Below are 10389 nucleotides of genomic sequence, written 5' to 3' on the forward strand. Positions count from 1 at the left end.
AAATAAAGGAAACAAAGGGTACAAAACAAAACTTAGTCTTGTGAAATTTTGCTTCCAAACATCAAAGAAGAAAAATAAAGGAAAGAAAAATGAAGATAGGCAATAAAAAAAAAACAGGAGAACGCCAAAGAAAGCATATCTCCAATCTCCAAGTAACTAATAAAAAATTCACAAGCTTTCGCTAATCGTTAACGGAGAGGTTTAAAGATTCGGATCTCCATTCCAAAGCAACACTGAAAATAAATAAAAAAACCTAAAAACCAAATAATTCTAAAAAATTACTAACTGAGTTTTGCTAAAATTAATTCATGAGATTAAATCTTAATCACATGAAACTTTTCTATCTAAATTCCTGTTTAACTTAAACTTTCAAGCTAAGGATATATTGATTGTATGTAACTCATCCGGTGCTAAAATGGGGAAGTAAAACAATCGAATCTTAAAAGAAGGTAAAAAATAAAGTAGGAAAATGTACTGAAGAAATCTTTTCAAGTGAATAGAGAAAGGTGGGAAAGAAAGGACTTAAGAAAGACAAATTTTTTCCTCAGATTTTTTAGACTTTTAGAAATGCTTCTCTCTCTCTCTCTCAAAAGTTAGAGAGGGGGAGCTCTTCTTGGTGTTTGGCCACCTTTTCACTGTATCGAAAAAGGGGAAAAAAAGAACCATCAAAGTACCAAACATAAACCAAAACAAAAGATGAGGATTCTTTCAAGTTAAAAATAGACTATGATCTGAACATACACCAGTCTTGGTACTCCGTACGAAATAAAACAATAAACATTGGCAACATATTGGACCACTGAAAGCGAGCCCAACAAATTTTGCCGTCAAAATAAGGGAATACCGAGTCCCATCAATGCTGCTGATACCGTAAACCTTATTTCAAGTTTAACCACTGCAAGCGTAAATTCTCTAGCACTAACGCCGCCTCCACTAGGCATATGCCGGAAGACAAGCTGGGTATCCCATGAATGATGTGAACATGGCTTAAGATTTAGAGGCCTTGACTGCTTCATGTACAGCTGAAAAGTCCTCATCCCCGAGCCCCATGCTCCTTGCTTTCTTGAATGCCTGGATGATAAACGTGAAGTAGTTGATCAAAGTTAATCCAGTTTCTCATAGAATAACCAAGTCAAACACTAGGACATGCACCTTTGTACAATACTTATAACAGGTTTGAGTTACATAGCAGCCAAACATAGATTCTAATATGGATTATGGCTTTGATGCTCTGCTTCTGGCAGTGAAACTAATAAGGCTCTCCTAACCCTTTGACCTGCTCTTACAGGATTAATAACTTCGAGCTGGCATGGTTTTTTCTACTAAATACGAGTAAATAACATAAAAAAAAAAAAACAATGTAAGCCACGGTTGCATTGTTTCGAGTCAGGTCGGCAGGGTCACTCGCAAGCCTTTACTTTCCTAGATGGTGAAAACACATTACAGAGGGAGAGAAGAGTATCACCTCATTTGCAACAGCTGCTACTGGCATTGAAACAGCATTTTCATCCCCAAGCGCAATAGCCAGTCTCATATCTTTCTGTTGATGCTTCAGAGGAAAAGCAGGGGGATATTTTTTTTGAAGCATTGAAGGTCCTTTCATCTTGAACATAGGATTAGCCATGGCTCCCAGGTCCTGAGGGTGGAAAAAAGTGGCAAAAAGATTAGACTGTATCCAAACAAAGTAACATGTCACAACCTCAGAGATACAATGTCTTACCAACACATCAAGAAGAGTGCTGGGATCCAGTCCGCTCTTGTCAGCCAATTCTAAGCCTTCTGAAAATGCATTCATCATACTGCGGCAATAACCGAATGTTAATATGCACACAAGATAACAATATAAGATGTGATTAGCTTAGCCGGTAAAATCATCCAGTGATGCTACTCATAAACCCTAATTCCATCATCATTACAACTACCCTTGTAGCTCCCTTTATGCCAAAAACAAACATAAATGCATGACATAGGATTGCACACTCCAAATTAAGACTGTACGTAAGTAGAGTCTTAACTAAAACAGAATCAGAAGGCCACTTCTAATCATTAGAGTTATTCAATCACAAATTCTGAACAAAAGAAAATGTGTTTGGGCCCAAGGAAAATTGACAGCCAACAATTACAGAAATAAAGGTTGCTACTTCTACAGCTATTAGTGCTATTACTATATGAGTATGACCTGAGGTGGTAACGAAAACAAAAGAAGATCACTGGTAGACACTGAGGAGCATTACATAGAATGCAAATGGGGAATTATAATTAAACTCACGCAAAAACTGATTACCATTTCTACTTAATGACTTTGCAACAAACAAACCGCGAAGGATAAAGATTATATACCAAGCCTAAATTAGTGTATATGTAATTATGACAAATGATACAAGGTAGAGTATAGAGTCCGACACGTGGTATTAAGCGGTAATAAATATGAAAGAGAAACTCTTGATACTTATGAAGGAGCATTACCATAGGAATATAAATGAAACATTTTAAACATTCCTACGGAGTATATTTTACGATCTCATAAGAAAAGGATCGATAAGGTAAACATTATGCTACAATTTCATTGCTGTACAGGAAATACGAAAACATTAACACCACTTGTTTGGTTGGGGGAATTTGGAGGAAAAGGGGGGGTAGGGAGACAACTTCGGTAATTTAGTTAATAAATTGGGGCCGGCCATTGCAGTAACATGGAGGGAACTATTTTCCCTCCAACAAGCTAATTAAAATCCCTCCAACATATGAAAGATTTGGAAAAAAAATGACATTTTCTCAATATCCCACCCCTCCCTCCGTCCCCCTTTTCTCTCTTTTATTTCTCTTCTTCCCTTTCCTAACTGAATCCAAACAAAGGGACAATGGTGGAGTATAGAGTGTGCCATCCAATCAGTTATGGATTGTACACTGAAAGCTTAACATATTTAGATGTACGGTAACAATTAAGATTTTGAGTCATACCTCTTACATACGCATCAGTGAACAACTGAACATGACACCAGCAGATCCAAACAAGTTACAAGAGAAAATTATGCACAAGACTCAAACCTCAACCAGCACGATACGTATCAAGTAATTGGACATTAGCACTCTAGTGAGCGTACTAGCACCCATGATTTATTGATTTATGCTAGTTATTTCACAAAAAAAAAATGAAAAAATGAAAAAAGATAATTTCCTTAGTATGATAAAAAAAGTTGACCTTCCCATTATCATATTGACGACAAGCTTCATTTTGGCTCCGTTTCCAACCTGGCCCAAGAAGAAAGATTTCTTCCCCAAGACATCAAAAATTGGAATAGCCTCATCATAAAGTTCCTACATTTCAGTCATAGATAAAAAACATAAGTCAATAATTAGCTGATGCAAAATATGGTAAGCGAAATGTGTGTAGAATAAATAAAGGCAAGCAAGCATGCCATTATCATATAAAAGGCTGTCATTAGACATTATCACCAAAATAAACGATTAAAATGTGTTAGTGATTCATTAAGATAGCAACAGAAAATTATTCTATGCTGAATACCTTCTCTCCTGCAGCTAATATAATTAACTGGCCATCTTCTGCAGGCTTTTTGCTACCGGAAACTGGGGCTTCAAGGAAGCGCCCTCCCTTGGATGTAACTGCCTGTATATCATTTGATGAGTTAGTGACAGGAGAGTGAAGACTATTCAAGGAAAGAAACATGGAAAATGGCATGCATTCAAAGTCCCAAATATAAACCTAAAACCTATAATAGTTAGATGAACATTGCATATAGGTGAGATTTTTGGCCACTTCTTTATTATCAAATAGAGATCAACTTCCAATTCAAGCCCAGGATCCATGACTATATATCCAAACTTTGTACAAGCGTTGCAGTATTTTAAATGAGACCGGCACGGTGCCACGGATTGTTAAAAAGGTAAATCAGCAGGTTTCACATAATTTCATCTAACATGATTAATGATTGTTACTTATGCACTTCAGTCATAGTCGTCAAGAAGTTACAACAACAAAGGCTAGTCTCAAAAGAATTACAATTCAACTAATATGAAAGCAATACAAAATCATCTTGATGCCAATATGAGTAGAACAGTGAAGGAAGCATAGCAATGATAAGCTTATAGGATTACAAACACCTGCATTAGCTATGTCAGGTTAAGGGAGTGGATTAAGTATGCAGTCCGACCTCAGTGTTAAATCAGAAACAGGTTGTTTATGGACGAATCTCGAAAATTTGGGTCATAAGTAACGACAGTAAAATACTTCACAATACAAAAAGCATTGAGAGTTTAGTGAGTTGTTTTGCCCTATTCCATCGTATTTCAGTGTCGAAGAATAGTGTCACTTTCGCCTCACTGAAATTGAAAATATATGGCTTGACTGTAAAGTGCCATTTTAAAAAATACACTTAAGCATGTGATAGTTGAAAAAGCAACTCAGATCATAAACCACAAAAGTTAATAGCATGAAAGCTTTAAGGATAGAAAAATCAAGTATAGTCCTAACTAAAAAAAAAACTGTATGCCCCCCTCGCCAGCAAAAAAGAAATGTTAGCATTAGAATGCAGTTTCAGACCTCACAGATCTTCGTGGATGTGTCTGCATCAACTGTTGACATGTCTATATAACATTTACCATTGCAACTTGCCTCAACAACTCCGTCTTTTCCACAAGCAACCTAAGTGATCATGAAACTAGGAATTAAAAGAAAAATCAAACTATTATTGGATGAGAAATAGAGATCTGAGGTCACAAACCGCAATGGCGGCTGAAGGATCAGACAACATAGCAATGGTATACTTGCACTTGTTGACCACAGCTGCAGGTGTTTGTCCAACTGAGGCTCCATGCTCCAAAAGTTCATCACACTGATTTCCAGAAAGAAAAAAAAAATGCATACATGAGCTGTAAAGTAATAAACCAACTAATTAATACTTTATTTGATTGATAAAAGGAGCGCATGCACGTTCTTATCCACTTCTAACCTGTGCCTACTGTCGTATGACCCTTAAATGAGAAAAATTAGTCACAAACAAAATGGATACATCAACTGCAAGCCAATCTGTTTATTAACTGATTCAAGAGTTCTCAGTTCACTTATTTGATTGATTGAAAGTGTCGCTTGCTTCACCATTGGTAACATTACGAACACATTAGATCATTTTAACCAACCGTCCAACCTAAATGCTTTACATGCTTTTATTTTTAAATATAGGCATTCATATTGTGTAGAGAAATAAACCATGGATTCCATCGACCAGATTAGTAGCAAAACGGGAGCAATAGCATCACTTACTTATAACGAACTATCAAGCCAGTCTTGTAAACTTGTATCCCAATATGGCCAAATTAATGGCATTAACATGAATACAAGGGTTCAGTAAGAACAGCTTTAATCAAGCAAGAAACTACCAAACATCTTGTTTCATTTTCCAAACACGCCATAACGAAAATGCAAGTAGCAAATCCATCCACATGAATTTGCTAAACAAGTCGGAATTTGAAGCAAAAAAATGTTTTAAATCAACCAGAATAGACGGGTAACTCAGATTAAAATTCAAAAGTATAGCATAAAACAACAAACCCAAGAAGGCATGAACTATCTGAGGTTTCGGGTTCTAAGCAGTCGTACTCCTTACTAATAAAACAGCTTCTATTTCGGGGAGAAAAGAGAGAAATGATACCTTTGAAAGAGTCCTGTTCCAAACAGTAACCTTGAAGCCATTGCGCAATAAATTCAAGGCCATGGCTTTGCCCATTATTCCCAAACCCAGAAACCCCACTTCCATTTTTGATCTCCTCACCCTTTTTTCCTTTCAACCACAAATAAAGTTTACCCCTTTAACCTTTTTTCACCTTTCACCTTTCACCTTTACCCTGCATCAAAATTCTACAGTAGAGTAACTAATTCCAGAATCCAATTGTATTACTGTAACAACTATAGAAATAACTAAAAAGTAAATTAAAGTTTGAAATGCGAACAAAGTTGATACTTTTATTTGAACTTAAAGAGAGTTATTGTGCGCTTACCTCTTGGCTTTCACGGAGTGTTGTGAAGGATGATGGAGCAGACAAATGCTTGTACAAGTTCTTTTGGGCCTTTTATGGCCTCTGGTTTCTTTGATGCCAATTCTCAATCAAACAAATTCACAGGTTTTATATCTCAACAAAGAAAACGAATGTAAATGTAAAAATACTAATTTTTTTTGGGGTTTTTCTCATCTGTACCCCTATGTTTATACGTTTTCTCACTTGTACCCTTACGTTTTTCTTATTCCCACATATACCCTTCTACTTTCTAACTACTCTCTAACATAACCCTACTGTTTATTTCCGTCATTTATCTGTTAATATTAATTACTCTTCAGTCTCCATCTTCAACTCTCATAGCTCTTGCGGTCTTCTCTGGCTTGTGTGACAACCAGCAGCAGCACCGAAATCTGACTCCTTCACCATCAATCCACCACATAAATCACCAACCTTCCACCATGACAACAACTACACTCCGTCCTCACCAACAGCCCCCAACCCGACATCGACACCAACACCAACCCCAACACGAAACACCTCGTTTAATTCCGCAACCCCACTATCCCCGTCCTTCATTCATCATTGCTCTCTCGGACAACAGTAGCAGTCCACCACAAGTTCAAAACTGGCGCCGAGTTTCTGCTATTACACCCCTGCACCTCGAGCTAATAGGAGAAGCAACAGCGTCGCTTAATCCGACACATGACCACGCCAGGAGCAATCTCATTCGTTCACCTTCACAACCGAAAGAGAAAGAGAGACACACGGATTTTTGAAGTGGTTCAGTTTCACAAATCGAAACCTACGTCCACTATTCTCGATTAATAAATTTAGTACCTTTCTACGGATTACAAATTTACTAACCCAACTCGTACAACTAACCCTAGTTGTAACTCAAGTGAGTACCGTTAAATACTCGAGTGACTAACTTACGCTAATAAGAAAGCACTAATGATTCTACTAAAAGTTCACGTTAATGAACGAGTAAGAAATCAATTAAGCACTATTATCTTATAACGATAACGAAAGAATGAATGCACGCGTTAACAAAATACACGACCTTTTCGAAAAAATAACAAAACGGTTTTCTTGCTTTAAAACACGGTTTTTGCTTTTTGAAATAAATCAAAGTTATGCTCAAATGTCTCACTTTCAAATGTAGCAAAGAGTAAAGTATTTATAGGAAAAGAGGATAGCAAGGGTGAGATGAGTTTTGGTCTCCTTGAAACCCTAATATGGCCGAAATAATATGATATGAAAATAGAATCATATCTTATTATTTTTATCCATAAAATCTTAGGAAAAGATATAAGTTATTATTAGATTATCTTATCATATATTCACCTAATATTCTTTCCTTAATGCCCTAGATATGCCGAATGACAATAAGGAAAAATCATAACAACTTTCCTTATTTTATTTAACCAATCTCTTAGAAAAGATATAGGATAATTATAAGATAATCCAATCAAATATATACTTAATATATTTTCTTTAAATCCCTAGATATGGTAAGATTTTTATCAACAAAATATCTTGTCATATATACTAACCATATTATGCTAATTATAAAAGATATGTTAAGATAATTTATAGAATAAAATCTTAACAATATTAAGATAATTTATAGAATAAAATCTTAACAATATTTATCTTATATTAGTATGCTTACACGAGAACAACACGCCCCATATGCCTTATTATCTCGTGAAGCCCTAGCATATTATTAGGTTAGATTTAGGGTTTTAGAGTATGTAATATTAGAAACCCTAATTAGTAACGTGACTCAACTCATAAGTTGATTCAATACAATTACTAATTATAAGCTTATCATAAAACCATCCTCAATAAGAATATAACCTCACTTGCATAATAAATACTTTTTGCTAAAACATTTAAAAGAAACAAAAATAATTTTCAAAAACAATTTGAAAACATTTTAGTCGTGTATAATATAAATGCTGTGAGGCTATAACTTTACCAATCTAAGAAGTGCATTCTTACGTTACCATTACGAGATAACCACCTACACTATTCTAATCTTCTTAGGAGATCTTCGAATGTAGGCTTCTTCATTATTCAAGCTTGATTATTCTTTAAATGAGCTTCATCTTCTCATGAATGCTTGAATAATACTTTAACAGTTGTAAAACCTTGATCTTTGATTGAGGGCTTGATCATGATATAAACGCATCATACTTTCATCACAATTCCTTAATGCTTGCGATTAGTAAGTCCAATCTAAAAGACTAAACAAACAATTACGCGCAACGAGTATATAAAATATCAAGTACTCTTGACATCATCAAAACATAAACATATATTTATATGGTCCAACATATTTTTTCAGTCCTATTCTCCCAAATAGTGATTGTCCTGGAGTTATACACTGCAAATTGGTACCAAGAGCCAGGTTATAACACAAATCCACCTTTGTGTTAGTCTTGGGTTGAGAGTCTTGTGATTTCATCATCCTAACCACATTAAAAACACAAAAAAAAAAAAACACATGAGCACTACTACAAATATAGGCAATAACAACGCCCCATTAACAACGCATATTAAGGCGTAATACATAATAACGTTGTTAAATGGACAATTTTATTTTCGCGGAACTCAGCTACGTGTAATAACAACGGTTCTATTTTGATAATTATTGTTATTACTAATGACAACGGTTGTAAAAATGAAAACCGTTGTCATTTTTAAAACAAATAACAACGGTCTAACGCGTAATAGGTATCATCGTTGTTAATTTGATTATCTTATTTTGGCGCAAAATTCAGTGAAAACTATTAACAACAGTTATTGTTATAACCGTTGTTATTTACAAATAACAACGGTTTATAATTCAGTAACCGTTGTCGTTATTTTCAATATGTAGCAAAACAAAAACAAACACCACTGTACACCACACAAACACTAACACTAACAGAAACACAAACCCGTCGACAATCATCTCCGTCACTGTTGTCAAAACTCCCCCTCGCCGTCTCTGTCATCTCCGTCACTGTTGTCATCGTCGTCTCTCCCTCATCGTCTCTGTCTCTTTATCAGCAGCAGCAGGTATTACTCTCTTTATCATAGAAAATATCTCTTATAATTTTATTCAATTTTTGTTTTAGGATTCTAAATATTGTGGTAGAGATGATGAGATTCTTATTATTTTTTGTATATTTTTCTGCGGTTATTAGTTTGCTTATTGGATTTCTTGAGTTAGTTGAAAATTGGATTGTTTGTTTACATAATTTCATTCCTTGACTAGTATATAAAAAACTGTAGAATTACACAATTTCATTCAATTTTTGGATTGTTTGTACTACACAATTTCATTCAATTTTTGTGTGAGGAAAATTGGTTTGTTTGTGTTAGGAAATTTGGATTGTTTGTACTAGTCAATTTCATTCAATTTTATGAATTAATGTAGATATATGGCTCGAACATGGATGATTGATGCAAATAAGAGTGACCCTAACTATAAAGATGGTTTAGCTGAATTTTATGAAGTCGTTGCGAAAAATTTGAAAGGTTCTTCTAGTATTCCATGCCCTTGTGAAAGATGTGGCAATGTTAGATATATGGCTTTTCCGGACGTTAAAAGTCACTTAGAGAAGTATAGTTTTAGTCGATCCTATACCCGTTGGATTTTCATGGGGAATCATTAGAGGAAGAGAATAGTTTTGAAGAACATGATCTTGAGGAATACGAAAGGCTGAGTGATGCCGTGTTTGTCGAGTTTGTTGAGTTGGAAGAAGACATTTGTAATACATCCGAAGCTGGTGTTGATACAGGTGACAAGTTGAATGTTGGGTCTACAGATAATGAAGAGAAAGATGATGAGTCGAATGCTTTTGAAGATGTAGGTGATGACACTAATTTGGATGACCTAATCAACATGTATGAGAAGTTGTGTGAGTCTGAAGCGCCTATGTATCCTGGTTGTAAGTACACAAAAATGTCGGTTGTGGTGAAGTTGTATAATATCAAGGGGCAAATGGGGTGAGCGACACGTGTTTCACTAGTTTTTTTAGCCTTGATAAACGACTTGCTCCCAGATGGTAATGTTCTTCCTGTTAGGACATATGAGGTTAAAAAACTGATTAGAGGAGTGGGTATGAAATATGAGAAAATACATGCATGTCCAAATGACTGCGTATTGTATCGAAAAGTATATCAAAACTTAACTAACTATCCGGTTTGTTTTGAATAGCGTTATAAGGATAAGGAAGGGATCCCGGCTAAGGTGTTGTGGTATTTTCCAGTGATACCACGATTCATAAAGATGTATGCGAATAGCGATGATTCAAAAATGTTAACTTGGCATGAACTGGAAGAATAAATGATGGAAAGCTAAGACACCCGGCATATGGTATA

General features: G+C 35.4%; 1 protein-coding gene across 2 annotated transcripts; it reads right to left on the bottom strand.

The window, feature by feature from the left end:
• Nucleotides 1-680: 680 nt before the first annotated feature.
• On the bottom strand, nucleotides 681-6162 carry LOC141608549 (glyoxylate/succinic semialdehyde reductase 1-like). 2 transcript variants are annotated; one of them, XM_074427892.1, is made up of 9 exons: nucleotides 6016-6162; nucleotides 5670-5862; nucleotides 4743-4853; nucleotides 4562-4663; nucleotides 3527-3628; nucleotides 3203-3318; nucleotides 1721-1799; nucleotides 1466-1636; nucleotides 681-1071 (listed from the first exon to the last, which is right to left on the bottom strand). In XM_074427892.1, the coding sequence occupies exons 2-9, from the start codon at nucleotides 5772-5774 to the stop codon at nucleotides 988-990; spliced, it is 870 nt and encodes a 289-aa protein (XP_074283993.1). In that variant the 5' UTR covers nucleotides 5775-5862; nucleotides 6016-6162; the 3' UTR covers nucleotides 681-987. The 2 variants fall into 2 exon arrangements, with proteins under 2 accessions (XP_074283993.1, XP_074283996.1); XM_074427895.1 differs by having other exon boundaries at nucleotides 5670-5875; nucleotides 6016-6150.
• Nucleotides 6163-10389: the final 4227 nt, after the last annotated feature.

The sequence above is a fragment of the Silene latifolia genome, chromosome 1, assembly GCF_048544455.1.
Source record: "Silene latifolia isolate original U9 population chromosome 1, ASM4854445v1, whole genome shotgun sequence".
NCBI lineage: Eukaryota > Viridiplantae > Streptophyta > Magnoliopsida > Caryophyllales > Caryophyllaceae > Silene > Silene latifolia.